Source organism: Notamacropus eugenii, chromosome 1, assembly GCF_028372415.1.
Source record: "Notamacropus eugenii isolate mMacEug1 chromosome 1, mMacEug1.pri_v2, whole genome shotgun sequence".
Lineage (NCBI taxonomy): Eukaryota > Metazoa > Chordata > Mammalia > Diprotodontia > Macropodidae > Notamacropus > Notamacropus eugenii.
In genome coordinates, this window is record NC_092872.1 from 420103544 (window position 1) to 420121390 (window position 17847).

The following is a 17847-nucleotide window of genomic DNA, read 5'->3' on the forward strand; positions in this document are numbered from 1 at the left end:
CGTCCCCTCCTTTTGTTGTCCCATTCCCCACTCCCATCTGTTATGGAGGAATAAAGGAACTGAATAATTGCCTCTGGGCAATGATGTATTGGCAATGCATGTGGTTGCAAAACAAACCGGGTCCAAGACTCACGGTAACTAAGAACCCAGAAGCTTTGTTTCTCACAGTTAATATATAATTTAGAAGGAGTAGAAAAAACTGGAAAAACACAGGATTATAGGGATTGAGACATCTGGTTTCTCCTTGGTGGAATTTGGGATGGGGGAGAGGATCGGAAGACACTGAGATGAGAGGAAGAGGGGTATTCTTGTGACATTCTTTAAGTCAGGCGTGAAACCTAAATCAGGTGACTTACGTGGATTTGAAATATTAACTTCATAAAATGGTACATAAAAGCAAAATAGAGTCACTAATACTAATTATCTTAATCATTTGCTGTATTCCTTTTGGGGATTAGAGGACAGGCAGTGGAGAGGCATATGATCAGCATGAGTAAGCTATGACACACTAATAATAATTGTTGACATTTATAGAATGCATGGTGGTTTGCAAAATGTTTTGCGCGCGCACGCGCGTGCGTGCGTGTGTAATTTACAACTAACCAAGCAAGAAAAGCAGAAAAAAAGGATGCCATCAGATATACTGTGGTCTACTGAAAAGGAAGGTGGGCAGGTCATACTGAAAGAGGGAGGCATAACCAATAGATAGTCCTCTTGCTGACATACATGTAAGGTTGAGAGAACTAGAGAAACACCCTTCCCCCACCTACCTCGAAGAGTTGTTGTGAGAATTAAACGAGGTATTTGTAAAATGCTTGCCACCGTGCCTGGCACATAGCAGGTACTTTAGAAATGCTTATTTCATTCCATTCCATTCCATTCCACCATCCGAGTACACTGAATGGTCCAATGGAGATCCTGTAGATGATTTATGGAAGGATGTGGTCAATAATCACAGAGAATGATAGGGTGTTTATGGGTGGTGATTTGTATCCTTGGAAGTTCCTACATGAATGAGATCATCCAAGTGTGGAAGATGGTAGAAATATTCTCTCCATGGGACAGGATGAGTACCAATTAGGTTAAATCAGCCCAAGGTTCCAGTTAAGAGTGTTACAGGGCACCTCTTCCAGATAGGGACTCTCAGGTGGAAGTCCCTCAGGTGTCTGGATTGGGGAAAGAGAAGATCCAGGTCCATGGCAGCAAGGAGGGTTCTCCTGGAAGAGAGACTAACCTTGTTCTTCTTGGCCCTAAAAAAAGCAAAACTAGGAACAGTTGGTGGGAATTAGAAAGGTAGATTGTAGATCCACCTCAAGAAAAATCTTCTTAAAAATCTAAATTTTCTAAAAGTGGATTGAGATGCCTTGTGAGGGAGTGGATTCCCTGTCACTAAGGTCTTCGAGTGAAAGAAAGAGGGCCACCGATGGTCGACCCTGTAGAAGGGATGGCTGCGCAGATCCTGGTGGCAGGTGATGCCTTCCAGCTGTGAACATCTGTGAGTGTGAGGCTTGGTGACTGGCTGCCTGGGTGGGGCAGGACCTGGAGCAAACCCATAGATAGACAGACAGACAGACAGACAGACAGACAGACAGACAGATAGATAGATAGATAGATAGATATGTAATTTACGTAAAAAATTGAGTTTTGAATTCTCTCAGTCTTCAGCCTCCCCATGAGAAGACAAGAAATGTGATGAACCAATTAAACATGTGAGGTCAGGCAAAACATTTCCGTATTAGCCATATCGCGAAGAAAACGAGAGAAAAAGGCAAGAAAGATGACGAAAGGGAAAACATTATGTTTCAGGCTGCACTCGGACACCATCCGTTCCTTCCCTCTGGAGGTGGGCAGCATTTTTCATCTAAGTCCTTCGGAATTGTTTCGGATCCTTGTATTGATCAGAAGAGTTGTCGGTCGATAAACACGTAGTAAGCGCTTACTACGTTCCAGGCACTGTGCTAGGTGCTCCTCTAGGACTCCGAGGTCTAGAGCGTCAGGCACTCTATGGGGACACCAGGGGTGGCAGGCGGAACCCAAGGATGTAGGAACCCCTCTCTCACCGCCCCCGGGTGGGAAGGGAGCATTTTCCCCTTGCACCCGCGTCCCCATCCCGGGAGGAAGCGGCCGCACTTCCGGCGCACGGCGGGAGCGGCCGCTAAGGGGAAGCTGTCAGCCGGGCCTGGGAAACGATCCCTCGGGGCGCCTCGGCCGCCGGCCCTCAGTCCTCCGGGGCCCCAGCGTCCCGAGCTCGGGTCAGGAGGGCCTCGAAGGGCGGCTGGGCGTCCCCGATGGATCCGGAGCTGGCCCGGAGCCTCTTCTTCGAGGGCGCCACGGTGGTGGCCCTGGGCGTGCCCGAGGGCACCGAGTTCGGCATCGACTGCAGCTCGTGGCAGGTGGGCCCGCGCTTCCGCGGCGTCAAGATGATCCCCCCGGGCGTCCACCTGGTGCACTACAGCGCGGCGGGCCGCAGCCCCTCGGGGACCCGCGAGACAGGCCCGCGCACGGGCTTCTTCGTGAGCCTGCGGCCGCGGGCGCTGCGCCTGCTCCGCTGGGACGCGGCCCGCGAGGAGCTGGACCTGAGCCCGGCGCCCGAGGCTCAGCTGGAGGCCGTGCGGGCCAGCCTGCAGGAGCTGGATCGCTTCCTGGGGCCCTACCCGCACGACCTGCTGAGGAAGTGGGTGTCCCTGAGCAGCTGCCTGAGCGAGGAGGCTGTGCGGCGGCTGCAGCCCGAGAGCGGGCAGATCTGCGCCTTCTCCGAGGTGCTGCCCGTGCAGCCCCTGACCTACACCAAGGACCGCGCCGAGCGCGGCCCGCCGGCCTGCGGCGCCGAGTGCCGGAGCTACCGCGAGGGCCTGGCCCGCCTGCCGCAGATGAAGCAGAGGGCCGGCACCGAGATCCGCTTCACCCCGCTGCCCAAGCAGACCTACCCCGACGGCGCCAGCCCGGCCGAGATCACCAAGCACAGCATGGACCTGAGCTACGCCCTCGAGACTGTGATCAGCAGGCAGTACTCCGCCAACCCCCAGGATGTCCTGGGTAGGTATGACTGCTTCCCTTTTGTCCCGAAGGTAAGAGAGGTGGCCGAAAGTCCAGGCGGGGTCGTGAGAAAAGCTCGAAATTTGGAGTCACTGGACTCAAGAGCCCAGGCTTTAGCACTCACTGGTCTTGGACCAGTCTTCACCATCCTGCCGTTTTAGTCAAATGAAGCCTAAGTTTTATGAGTTTTATGTATTATGAGTATTATAAGTTTTATTAGAGCTCCTGGAGCTCTAATAAAACTTATACGAAGTGGCCTTGATAGATCCTAACACTTTGGTAGCTCCTCTTAAGGAATTGTAGATTGTCGGATCTAGCACAGAGTCCAACTTCTCCTTTATGTTGCACATGACTTGATGCCCAGGGAGAAGAAAGTACTTGCCTAAGACAGTCTCCTGTCTCCTACTGTAGAGCATATCCAGCAATTCTATTCAGCTTTCCTCTTCAACATTTAACAAATTGTTAAGTATATGTACAGAACACAGTAGGAAATAAAAAGATAAGTAAGACCCAACCTCATCTCTCAAGGAGCTCAATACAATACTACAGTTAAGAGTATACAGATAAATATAATACAAATGGAATACGGAGTACAAAGAACTATGAGATCAAGTTTCTAAGTGAAACAGTTGTAATATGTGACCTATAAGGTCCCTTAGAACTCTACATGCCATGCCACTAGCCAAAGAACTTAGATAAAGGTTCCCAGAGGAACTAGAATTTGAGCTGGACCTAGAATGACCATAGGATGTCCAGAGGTGGAGATGAAATGAGGGACATTCCTCTTGAACTATTGAATCCTTTTACAATTTTATTCCCTTAATTTACTTTAGAGTCCTGTCACAGGATGTGCAGAGCTCTCTTGGGTGCTAGTCTGGTTGCATAGTCAGTGAACCAAGAATTAGTTCTCTGAGGTTTATAGAATTTATTCATGTGGAATGTTGCACTTGTAAAGTTGATTAGTGTACAGCAGGATTTTTTGGCTACACAAAGCCTTACAAAGCACTTTTCAAGGTGTAATAAATTTTTACAGTCCTCCTGTGAAGCTGAGATAGCACTGCCAGTCACCCACAGAACACTCAAGTTTAGTTGCTAAGCATTACGATTTAACAGTGTTTGTTTATTACAAAGGTAGCTGGTGGAGTTGCAGCATTTAACACATCTGCTCACCCTGATGGCTCATCGTCATTTCCCCCATTGGCCTCCTGTTGCTCTCTTTGAGGAATAGTTTATTCCATTGCTCTATATCCCCTAGCACATCCTGTAGTTCTCATTCCCCTGTGATTTTTCCTGCAGTTCCTGAAATGCTTCCCCATGTCTCCAACATCTGTCCAGTCCCTGGGTAATTACAGCGTATAAAGCACTGGATTATGGGTCAGGATGCTTGAGCACTGGGGTTAGTTCTGCCACCTGCTCACTATGTGATCTCAAGCAAGTCTACTCTGAGCATTGGTGTCCCCATCTGTGAATAAGGGTGTAAAATTAGTTATTTCTAATATACCATTTGACTCAAAAAATTCTGAGTCCTGTGAGTCATAAATCAGATACATGCATTGCCCCTAAGAATTGTGAGAACTTAGAAATTAAGTTAAGATAATTTCCCTTTAGAGCCCTGCACTTCAGGCTCCATTTCTCAGAACTGTTAAGTTGGCATTGAAGTTGCTCTTGTTTCATTCCCCTCCCTTACCCCACAACTCTACAGTATTTTTTTCTCCCCCAGTTGCTTCTTTTGAAGAAAGAGAATTTATGAAGGTCCTTCCAAATCTATAGCAAGGATGAGTGGGAATTAAAAGGTATAATATCCCTAGGCACATGCAAACAGACTAGCAGGTCTGGGAGATATAAGAAGGAACTGGAAATAGTCAAATCAGGGTTTTTTTAATGGGGTACCAGGACAAACTTGCTCAGTTACTGCACACAGGTAATAAGCATTTGTTAAGGGCTAATATAGGGTGTCAGACACTGTGCTATGAGCTGGGATACAAATTCAAACACCTGCCTTCAAGGAGCTTACATTCTATGGGGGGAAGATAGCACATAAAAAGAGATGTGAAAATGGAGTGGAGGGACATGAGGGATGGTGGCAGTCCAGAGAGTCTGAAGCACAGTTTGATCAGCCTGGACCCTTCCCCAAAATGGAGACCCTGGAAGGAGCTCAGCAGTGGGAGAAGGGGGTGAGCATGAGAAAAGGGATGTTGCTTCTGGAAGGTTTCCTGCCCCTTATTGGGAGAGAAACATGGTTAGTAGCTGTTTGAAGCATTTTGTGTAGAGACCAATACTGTTGCTATGGGTATACTTAAAATACTTAAATAAATAAAAATACGTGTATAAATTTTTCTTTTGGAGTCAGAGCTGAAACTAGGAAGTAAGTAAGTAAACATGCAAGGTAGACAGATGCTGAGGTTACAGCAAGGGACAACTTTTCATAAATGCAGAGTTAAAATATATATTGATATCATTTGTTTTTACATCACCTTCATTTCCAAATATATACCTCCTTCCTTTCCTTCTTGGTGAGCCACTCCTTGTAACAAAGAATAAATAGGAAAGGCAAAAAGTCAGTTCAGCAAAACTAACCAAGACATTAACTGAATCAGACAATAGTTGCAGTATCGCGCCCCCATAGTCTCCAATCTCTGCCAAGAAAGAAGGAAGGTATATTTTTTTCTTCTCAGAGGCCAAGTTTGGTGAGTATAATTACATACTGCAGAGGTGGTTTTTTGGTTTGTATTATTTTCATTTACATCATTGTATACATCATGATGTATATGTTGTTTTCTCAGTTCTGCTTATTGCACTTTGCATAAACACACATTCTTAATGTCAGAAAGTTCTACTCTTTTTGGTATGTAAATATTTAGTGGTTAGTCATTCTGTATGCTCTGTGAAAGACTCAAAGCCTCCAGTAGACACAAGTCATACAGGGTGAGACTCTTAAACTTCCCCTTGTGAACACAAATGCCTTAGAATTTAGAATACCAGGCAGAAAGGCCCTTAGACACCACATAGTTCAATCCCTTCATTTTACAGATAAGAAAAATGACTCTTGTGGCAAATAAATGGCACACCCAAACCTTGAACTGAGATCTTCTAACCTTCACTCTAGTGATTTTTTGACTGTGCAGTACTATCTTCCTTAGTACTCCCTTGCCTACCTGTGATTTCATCCATCTCCCCTTAGTTCTCCCACTTAGGGAACCTAAAACTTGATAGTTGCAGTCAGTCAAGGTCATCTGTTCAGTGTAAAAGATATGTTCGGGGACTAATGAAAAACTGGGATGAACTTGTGGGGACTGTAGGCATTGTTTTCCTGGCTCTGACTGAAGGGCTATCTGGAACTATTTTTGAGAGTAAGTGGGGTTTCCTCTGCTATGGCTCATCTTATCTCTTTCTCAGTATCAAAGGGGGTTTTTCTACTGTCTAGAAGACAGTAGAATTGTGCAAAGTGGAGGGCAGAAGACCCAGGTTCTAGACCTGGTTCTGTCAGTGACTGGTTGGGACACCTTGCAAGAGTTACTTTGCCTCTACTTTTCCTACTCCATAAAACAAGAGGAGTGAACTAAGGTTCTGTCCACCTCTGGCTCTGTGTGATTTTGTATCTTGAATAATTTCACTATTATAGAAATCTTACATTAGGTATTAGCTATCAGACTTTCTTCTGAGATTTGTATTTTCTTTTTCTGGGACTCATCAGCTGAGCTGCAATTTGCCTTTATCTGCTTCCTGATTGGGCACGTCTATGATGCATTTGAACATTGGAAGCAGCTGCTGAACCTCCTGTGCAGGGCAGAAGAAGCCATTGGGAAGTACAGCGCCCTCTATAGCCGCCTCATTTCCATCTTGTACCATCAGCTCGCTGAGATTCCTGCTGATTTCTTTGTGGACATCATCTCTCAGGACAACTTCTTAACCAGCACCTTGCAGGTAAGCTATCCTTCCAGCAGGTACAGCACAATGGATGCTTATAGATGGCTTTCTCTGGTTAGGTGAGAAAAGAAAGGGACTTTTTAAAATAGAGTCTTCCAAAATAGCTGTTACAACCCTGATTTGAACTTGTCATTTGAATAGGTGCTTTCTATTTCCAGGCAATCTGCTAGAGACAAAAATTTTTTTTACTTCTATTTGTCAAGGACTGGGATAGTTTCCCAAATCTCAGAATCACCCTTACCCCCACCACCATGTTTGAGGTATTTGGCCTGAAACACTAATTGCCAGCCTTATACTTCAGGCTTGAGTTTTGAAGATTATTCCCAGTGAAATGTCTGTAGCTCCCAAATTTCATTTGAACATTAAAGTAACTTTGATTTCTTTTTCAAACAAAATGCTAGTTTCTGCTTTGGTTCTCATCTAGAAAAAAAGAAATTTTCTTTTAACTTAGCAATTAAATTTTCATTATGAACTGTAATTAGGAGAGATGCTTCAAACGATGTATAGTTTTCATCTTGTGCAGTTCTTTCCCTTTTCAAACAGATCAGTCTCCTTAATGTACTTGTGGCCAGTTTCTGCCATTATGTGGTTCATTTATTTCCTCAGGCCTGGAAATGGCACAGACCTGCAAAGTGTAGGTTTCCATTATCTTTTCCCCAGTGAGCTGCTTCTTTCTGCATATAAAGGTGCTTTAGAAATCCCCCAGTGCCTAACACAATCTGTATTTGGTTGGTGCTTAGTTAATGTTTATTGAAAAATGCTATTCTATTCATAGTGCTACTGCTTTATTCTCTATAACACCTGGCACATTGTTGAGCACCTGGTAAGATCCATAAATGTGTATTAAGGGTGATAGTGACAGCCTTCTCTAGCTGAACCTAAACCCTCTTAGTATTGTGAGTAGAGCCTGTTCTATCCCCAGGGAAGGTGTAGGATGATGGCATTACTATTCTGCGGGACATCTCAGTATTTTATACCATAACTAGAAGGTGGAAATGAGTCATGTTCATTCACAAACTGAACCTGGTTTAACCAATTTGAGAAGCTTTTAGAATGGTCATAACATTGCCCTTCAACAAATATGTACTAAATCCTACTGTGTACAAAGATCCCCCTCACACAATCTGTTTCAGCCAATTAGCTTAATAACTGTTGTTCCCCATACATGATATTCCATCTCCTGCCTCCATACTTCCTTCTCCTGTCCTCATCTATTTAGAATGCTTTCCATCCTCATTTCCATCTCTTGGAACCCCATCTCCCTTTAAGGCTTGACTTTAGTGCCAACTTCTTTATGAAGCCTTTCCTGATTCCTACCTTACTCCCTTCCCCCATCTCTTTCTATTTATTTCTTGTCCATCCTTTACTTCTCTGTAAACATGGAAGGATGGTTAGGATTTCAGCTATCAGAAATTAAAATGGGAAATGGAAAGGGGGCATTCTAGCTGTAGGGAATGGTCTATGGGAAGGTACAGAGGCAGAAGAGTTCAGGATATGTTTGGAGAACATTTGAGTAGGCCTTTTTGGTTAGACATTAGTTCCTGTGAAAACAAGTGTTAAAAATAAGCCTGAAAAGGTAGATCAGAGCCAATTTGTACAGGGCCTTGAGTTCTTGGCAGTGGGGAGCTGTTGAAAGACCTTGAACAGGGAAATAAAATGACCAAAGATGAGCATTAGGAAGGTCACTGTAGCAACATGTGCAAGAATGACTGGAGAGGGAGGGACTGGAGAAGTGACTAGTTAAGAGGTTAAGTCAGAAAGAACCATCGAGATCCTTATAATTGCTTCTTGAATAAAAATCACTTAAACGAGGGGGGGAAAGTGCTCAAGAAGAAAAAGAAAATGCAACTATATGGGGAAAGATTCCTTTTAAAGTTGCTGACCCCCGTGAGGAGGCCTCCTTGAACTTGGAACGAGCATTCTTATAGATGCCAGCGTGTGTGTGTGTGCGCGCGTGCATACATACGCACACACATATGGTTTTGACTTCAGTCTCCTTGAGAACTCCTCCCCATACAATAAAAAACATTATAGAGTTAGTTTAACCATGTGAAAGCCAGCCTGTCATTGGCTCTCTAGGGCATTGTCAGCACAACAGACAGCTGAGTTCTAATTGCAGGATCTTTTTTTGCCAGCAGTGATTTATGAAGCAGAAAGAGCCCAGCTGGATTTCTAGATTCCCAGGTGGGGTTTAGAAAGCTAATGGTTGGAAAAATTTCTTCCTTTGACTTTTATTTTTTTTCATTAATTAATTTTATTTATTTCAGTGTTCTGCAATAACTACTATATAACTTAGATTATTATTTTCCCCTCCCTCCTCCCTCCCTCTCCTAGACAGCATACAATTTTGTATAGGTTCTACACATACATGTCTATTAAATACATTTTCACTATAGTCAAGCTGTGTTGAAGAAGTAAAATGAGTGGGAGAAATCATCTAACAAACCAAAACGCAATACACACACACACACACACACACACACACACACACACACACACACACACACACACACACACACACACACACACACACACACAATCTGCTTCATTCTGCGATTGAATTCCAAAGTTCTTTCTCTGGATGTAGAAAGCATTTTGCCTTAGAAAACCATTGGGAATTTTTTTAAGTCCTTGCTTTGCAACAAAGTTCCAAGTCTACCAGAAAAAGCTCTCTCACACTGTGGTTGTTGCTGCGCACTAAGTTCTCCTGGTTCTGCTCCTTTCACTCAGCATCAGATCATATAAGTCTTGCCAGGCCTCTCTGAAGTCTTCCTGTTCATCATTTCTTATAGCCTTTGACTTTTAACTGTGGAAATTTGGTGTATTATTTGGAAAACAATAAATGACTCCCTTCTCCCCCACTTTTTTCATTTTGGTGTTTATAAAATATTATATTTTTAAATGAAAAATAATGCATATTAATATAGTCTTGGAAAAAAGTGTAATATTTCCTGGCCTTATGATTCAGTGGCTCTAGCATGGGGGCTTGCATATAGTTGGTTGTTATTCAATCATTTCAGTTGTGCCTGACTCTTCATGACCCCTTGGTTTTCTTGGCAAAGATACTATTTACTTCTCCAGCTCCTTTTATAGATGAAGAAACTGAGGTAAACAGGCTTGAGTGACTTGCCCAGGGTCACACAGCTAATTAGTATCTGAGGCCCCATTTGAATTCAGGTCTTCCTGACTCCAGGCCTAGAACTCTATCCACTGAACCACCTTACCTGCCCTTTGCATATAGTAGGTACTCATTAAAATTTTGTTGAATTGAACAAATGATTGTTTACATTTGGTGGCTGTTTAGATGTGAAGGAATGACTTCCAAAAAGCTATATATCCAACCCTAATGTCTCTTCTGAGCTCTTAATTCCCCATCTCTGTTTGCTGGACATCTATACTTCGGAGTCTTGTAGGCATTTCCAACTCAACATCCTGAAATGATTTCTTTTGAGGGTACCCACCATCTTTCCAGTTCATCAGCTGCATAACCTGGGAGTCATTCTTGACTCTTAACCTTTCCCTCACCCCATATTGTCACATGCCAAACTTCCCTCCTGCTTCCACAGCATCTCATATATATCTCCTCTACACTCACCATTACCCAAGCCCTCAGTCACCTCATGCCTACATTGTCACAATGGTCTCCTTCCTGGCCTCTCTGCTTTTGGGTTCTTCTTCCATACTCTACCTAACTGCCAAAATAATTTCCCTAAAACATGAGTCTTGTCCTCTTGATTTGCCTCCTCAGGAATCTTTATTTGACTTCCTATTACCTTTAAGACAAATACAAACTTTTCAGCTTGACATTAGATTCTAGCTTTCACCTACTTTTTCAGACTTAGTTCACATGACTCTCCTTTATGCACTCAGTATTCTACCCAGAATGATTTACTTGCTGTTCTCTAAACTCAGCAGTTTATCCTTCTACCTCTGTACTTTTTTATACAGACCATCCACATCTTATATGTGCCTGACCACAGCCCTGTTATGTTCAACATTTTTATCAGAGACTTTGATGAAAGCACAGATAGTAGGTTTGTCAAAATTTAGCTGATAAATTGAATGGCAAAATTGGAATCCAGAAAAGTCTACACTTAATAAATTATTTGCTGAACTGGATTGAATCTGGAACAACACACTCAATCTAAAGAGAAGAAACTTTGTAGGGATAATAAAAAGGTCTGCATTTGAGTTTTAAAAATCAACTACATAGAGTTAACAACAATATGTGTGCTACTACACAATCTCATTAGATACCATCAACCTTGAGGGCTTTTATGACACCCAGTGGTACCTTGCTTAAAGGTTAGGAAACCATATCAGAGAGGTTAAGTGATTTTCCTGTAGTCACAAAGCTAGCAGATGTGAGAAAGCAGACTTAAACTCAGTTTTTACCTACCTCCAAGACTAGCACTCTTTCCACTATATCACACTGCCTCAGACAGCATGGGAAGAGACTACCTAGCCAAGAGACCATGTTTAAAAGACATTAGGAATGTCACCCCCATCCACATTTGTCAAAACTGTAGCTCACCATTCTTTCTTAAAACATTTTTTTTGTAGTAGAACTTTCTGTATTTAGATTGTTTATCCCTTTGGAATTCATTGTTATATGCTGGTCTAAACCTGTGTTCTACCAGATTGCTTTCCACTTTTCCCAGTAGTTCTTGTTGAATAAATAGGTTTTTCCCACCAAAAAAAAAATCTAAAACAAAAGATCTTAGGATTTTAGTAAACTACATACTCAGCATGAGTTAAGTGTGATATGACAAGTCAAAAAAACTAATACCACCTTAGTAACATCCAAAAGAGTTTAAAATTTCTTGTACTATTCCCTGGTTTGGGAATAGTTGGAGTATTCTCTTCTGGGCACCTTGTTTAGGAAGAACATTGACAAGGTGGAACCTATCCAGAGGATGGAGACCAGGGATGGTGAAGGGACTTGAAAAGAGCTATGCAAGGAACAGCTTAAATAGCTGATAATGTTTAATCTGGATAAAAGGAGACTTTGGGGGGGGGGGAGGATGAGAAGATGAGTAGATAAGAGAAAAATGTGATCTAGATCTTCAAGAATATGAAGTGATATCATAGGGAAGAGAAGCTAGATTTGTCCTGCCTAGACTCATAGGGCAGAGCTAGTAACAACTGGAAGTAGTTGCAGAAAATCAGATTTTATTCCATGGCAGGGGAGAAATTTCTGAACACCTGATACTGGTCTGCAGTAGAATAGACTGCCTCCTGAGGTCAGAGTGCTGTCACTGGAGGTTTTCCAGCAGAAGGCAGCCTATTCAAAGCATTTATTAATTGCCATTATGTTCAAGGCATTGTGCTAGGTATTAGGGATACAAGATCAAAAAGGGACCAGCCCCAGCCCTCAAGAAGTTTACATTCTTATGGACAACCACTAGGGGATGTTGTAGAGGAGATTCCTGTTTAGGTGAGGGTTAGATCTGGTGACCTCTGTAGACCCAACTCAGAATTCAGTGATTCATTCTGTTTTCAGACATAGTTACAAAATTAATCTGAAGAAATAAATTGTTGTTTTAAATATGTGCATCTTTATCTGAATAGTAGGAAAAATGCTAAGAGCCTTTCAGGGTTATATCATATCATAAGAATGCACTAAAACATTATTTAAATCATTCTTCATGATTTAGAATTAAAATCAGAATTTAAATTGAATTCAAATCCATTCTTATCAAGTTTAATCGTCTGGCAGCTGTCACTTCCTGGCATGCTAGGCTCACATTTAATGCCCTCACTCCAGCATCCAGCATGCAACTTCATTGTGGAATTTAGGTAGGAGCTCTTCATAATCAAAGCCTGGTTATCTAGCAGTTGGGAGAATGAAGCTTAGTCAAAAGTTCCAGTCAGTTAAAGAATTACTTTTTATTGCCATAGTCACTCGGCTTTCCTATTGCTCAGTCAAGCAGCAAGCACTTATTAAGGGCCTACTGTGTGCAAGCACTGTGGTAGGTGGATATAAAGACAAATATGAAAAAATTCCCACCCTGAAGGAGCTTACGTTCTGTCGAACAAGACAATATGTATACAAATAAGTATATATAAGAGAGATGAAAAGTCATTGGTGGGGACACCAGTGACTGCGTGTGGAGGTGTGGGGATCAGGAAAGGCTGCTTGGAGGAAGCAGCATTTGAATTGAGCTTTGAAGGCATCTAAAGATTCTAAATGAAGTGGTTTAAGCCCGACTTGTTATGAAAGTCGTAGTAAATGAATCTTTCTGTGAGAACAGCAGCTACAGTAACCTTCTGACAAAATCATTTTTGACATGCCTCACCCCTATTTGGCTTGTGCCTAAATAACCAGACATTGAACTTAAGATTTATATTGGGGACGATTATGGCAAAAGATTGGAATAATCATTGTCAGAGGGGTTGTAGAAAGACTGTTTCCCCAATGTGTTGTGTTGATGTGCAAGAGAGGTCAACCATTTTTGGAAAACAACTTGAAATTGTGTAAAGAAAGTGACTAAAATGTCCACACCCTTTGACTCAGAGATCCCACTGACAGGCACGTTCTCCAGAGAGGTCAGCAATGACAACAACAAAAGCCACACACACCAAAGTATTGACAGCAGAGCTCTATAGAGTAGCAAAGAACTGGAAACAAAGTGGGTGCTTGTCCCTCGGGGACTGGCAAGTTGTGGTACATGAATGTAACAGGTGCTTTAAGAAGCAGTGAATATGATTAGTGCAGAGAAGTGTGGGAAAATTTAGTTCAACTGGCATAAAGTAAGCAGAAGCAGCAAAAACACTATGTACAGTGGCTACAACAACTGAGAGAGCCACAGCAACAAAGCAGTTGAACCTGGTTGTGACCAGGCTTGGCCCCAAAGAAGAAATATGAGAAGCTACTTTCCTCACCCCTTATTTGCAGAAGTGGGGAACTATGAGTGTGGAGATTTGTGTGGGACAATGAAACATTATGGTACAGTGGACAGTGCTGGGCTTGGACTACGAATGCCTGCGTTCCAGTCCCATCTCTGACTAGCTTTGTGAGCAGGCCTGCAAGTCATTAACCGCTTAGACTCGAGCAACTGTCTTAAGGCTATAAATTATGCTTTGATCTGTTAGTGGAGAAAGTTCCTATATAGAGGAAATCAAGTTCTGATAAAGAGCTCTGCTGCAGCCACCATGTGTTTTCCATTGAGGCCCTTCCTTCTTTGTTCACATCCTAAATATGCCAAACTTTTATAACAAATCAAATTATACAGAGTGTATGTATTTATGTTTCTAAGCTAAGAAAGTGATTTTATTTATATCTGCAAAAGGTATTTGAAAATGTTGTATATATTTATATTTCCCAATTTCTATTGCTGGAAAAAAATTTTAAACATGTTATCTTCAAAATTAAAAAAAAATTTGTAAAAGTTTTTTATTTTTTCTTTAGTGGCTTAAGTGAAACTCACTAGTTTCAGTTCTATCTCTTAACTGGTTGTGTGGCCTTGGATAAATTGCTTAATCAACTACTCTGAGCTACAGTTTCCTCATCTGTTAAATGAATATGTTAATTCCTCTCTTGCTGGACCTTAAGGATTTGTCATGAGGATCAAATGAGAAAAGGGAAAATGAAATTATTTTTAAATATCTGGAATTATTGGCATTAGAACAGAAGAATGTGTTGATTTGTATTTTCTTCCAGTCTCTAGTTAACATTGCCTTGGGTCAGGTGGACGGGGAGCTATTTATTCCATCCTCTTGTTACTAGTTGCTATCAGATTCAGGCTGCTGATTATACTTGTAGGGTAGTTCAAGGACCCCCAAACCCACCTCACCCCTCCTGAGGCTGCATTTTGCCCACCCCTGCTGCCTTCAGAGCTATTAATGTCTCAGTCTCTCTAGCATTGCCAATGAATGTTCATTTGCTGTTTAAGACCAAGAAACTGGAGAGAGCTAGTGTCACACTAGGAGCTCAGGAGGGACCTGAGGGGAGCTGGAAGTGGAGGAGGCCCCTGTAAACCAAGCTGCTTGTAAAAGGAGACTCTTGAGTGTTTCAGTCAATTCCATTAGATGCCTTCAGATTAGCAGCTCACTCTCCCTATTGCCCTCTAGCTCTGGGAACCACACTCCTCCCTCTAATTCATTATTGATCTGGCGTTTGTTTTGACTGCTCTTTATGCTCTTGCCTTTAGTTCTCCATGATTTTCCCCCTCTGTCCGTAACCCTTGACCTAGCTTCCTCAGAATGAAATCGTTCAAAGCAAAGACCAATAACCCTTCACTTTGGTTCTGTTGCTATACCTGATGGTATCGGACTCGGGAGTGGGATATAAAGAGGATTTGTTGACTAGGGGTGGAGGAAGGGAGATGTTTGCTCAGGCCTACGTGACTTTACCTGGTACCTAAGGCAGTTGATAGAAAGAGCAGGAAGGGGGCTAGGAAAGATCATAATATGTTTTTTCCTCATCTCCTAAAACAAACAAAAGAACTATGCAACTTGAAATAAGGTGGAAAAAGAAAGATCATCACTCTTTTTACATTGATAATTGGGAAAGGAAATTTGTAATTTTCCAGTTGGAAGGGATCCTAGAGTTTATCTAGTTCAATCCTTACCCCTAAAGCATGAATCCCCTCTTTAACATCCCCAAGTGGGAAATTCCCACCTCTGCTTGAATCCTCAATCACCCTCATGGGGCAGTTGTTCCATTGTTAGGAAATTCTTCTTTATATTGATCCAAAATCGTACTTCCCTTTACCTGCACCACTGATTGTGTTTGATGTGCGTATGGCCTTCAGAACTTTGCCACAACTTCTCCACCAAAGACATTGTTCCTTTGATGGCAAGGCATCTATAAGTTGGCTATGCCACTACAAAGCACATAGGTGAGACCTTAGTGTGGGGTGTCTGTACCTTGGATATTTATTTTCTATCCAAATTATGTTCCTCTTTCTCCTTCTCCTCTTCTTTCTCTTCTCTCTTGTTGGATAGAATACAGCAGGTGTCCTGGACAACAGCCAGTAGCATGTGATCCACCAGTTATAAGAAGAGATCAGCCCAGTAGGGAAATTTCCACATCCCCATTTCTGCTGGATCTCATTTCTAAGGAATGATTTTTTTTCTTTTATTCCCTTCAGGTTTTCTTTTCCTACATTTGCAGCACCACTGTTGACGAGACACTGAGGCGGAAGGCAGAGAAGTTCAAGGCCCATCTGACGAAGAAATTCAAATGGGACTTTGAGGCAGAGCCAGATGACTGTGCCCCAGTAGTGGTGGAGCTTCCAGAAGGTGTTAACTTGGAAGTGACAGGCTAACTCTGAGACCATAAGCAAATGATTCTCCTCTTGCCAAGAGTCCAATCATCTTGAATTGGAAGCTCATTTCTGCCGGGTGTCCTTTTGAACTATGAGGAGGAGCCAGAGTTCTCTTGTCTCTAGTCCCATTTCATGGGTTTGAAATGGGTTGTCCATGTCTAATAATCTGAGTCCCTGGGGCTTCTGCTGTGGCTCCTTCCCACCTCCTGCCAAAACCTGGTACTTTACTGACCTAATTGAATTTCACCAAAACTAACTCTTATGTAAGATCTTCAAAGAAGCTGCCAGAGTGACAACTTAATTCCTTCTAAAGGAACAGAGAAATTGAACTGGGAGGGAGAGCCACCAAGTTTTCTTGGGAAAGAGTTTGCCTTGGGATAGGTTGTTTTTTTTTTTTTATCAGAAACTACAAACTCTACCTTTGTTTAGTATTCGATATTATTATTTTCCCTAGATGTCCTTCAAAGCTGGGAGGTAGTAGTGACAGGTGAGAAGATTACTGTGCCTGCTAAATTTTAATATTGTTGTTTGATGTTCAGAAACAGTATGTCTCTAAAGAAAACCTAGATGTATATGAGGTATGAAAGACAGTTCACCAGTGCCTGAGGATTAGAGTAGTTTTTGCTCTATTTAAATTGCATTCCACTAGTTCTGGGGTCAGATCATCTAATTCCACTGGGTCCAGGACTGTTACTATAGGAAGACATAACCAGAGGGTGTACCTGGAATAGCTACCTGCATTGTCTGATACAGCCCCTGGACATACCTTTTTCTGATCCTTCTGGAATAGGAACCTGGCCACATGAACTGATGAGCTTCTCTGGAACTACCTGGTGAAGAAAGACTTCCCACAGTGGTTTTTGGTGTTGCTATAAATCAGCAGCAAGAAGAAAACAAACCTCCTCCCCCTAATAGTTGTTTCCATGTGTTATGGAAGCTTTATGGCCCATGTTGGGACCTTTGAAGAGTTCACAATTTTATCTAACTTTCCTAGGCCTTAGTGCCCCCTTAGTGCCCTTTCCCCTGACCTCTTCCCCTCATTTCTTCCCTGTAACTGTCAGTCTTTTTGATTTAATTGAAGCATCCACGTGGAGTGGAGCTCAAAGGTTGTGCCAATAACCTCTAAGCAAAATGTTATACTTAAAAGGAGACTGCCCTGAACTGCTCACCTTGTCATGTTGTACAACAGAGCAAGCCCCTGCTGCCACTTTCTTTAACACACATTCTGGTCCTTCAGCTTTTGAATGAGAATCCTGACTGGGTAGGATTTTTAGTTCCACTTGTTTCCTTGGAGATTGCTTTATAAGAAGGTTGGATGTATTAAATCTTTTCCTTGAGAATAAAATTGTTGTGTGTGAGTTGCTGCATAGGTAATGTCATTGCTCCAGACTAGTACATTGTCACATTTGCCATTTCCATTTTTGCAGCTCTTAAAGGGAGTCTCTTAGCCCTAGCTAATTTCTGGCCCTACTCAGCCCTAAGGAGCAGGCTGACAGCCAAAATTTCCTTTCCTTCACTTTACCAGTGAGAAAACTGAGAGAACAGATAAATGACATGAAGTTTTTAAAACTGCCTGTAACCTTAGAGATCATCTATTCTAGCTCCATTTTGT

General features: G+C 42.5%; 1 protein-coding gene across 1 annotated transcript; it reads left to right on the forward strand.

Annotated features, from left to right (window-relative positions):
* Positions 1-2134: 2134 nt before the first annotated feature.
* On the forward strand, positions 2135-17593 carry AAR2 (AAR2 splicing factor). The gene is made up of 3 exons (XM_072631412.1): positions 2135-3036; positions 6731-6960; positions 16059-17593. Exons 1-3 carry the CDS (start codon positions 2289-2291, stop codon positions 16233-16235), a joined length of 1155 nt encoding a protein of 384 aa, XP_072487513.1. The 5' UTR covers positions 2135-2288; the 3' UTR covers positions 16236-17593.
* Positions 17594-17847: the final 254 nt, after the last annotated feature.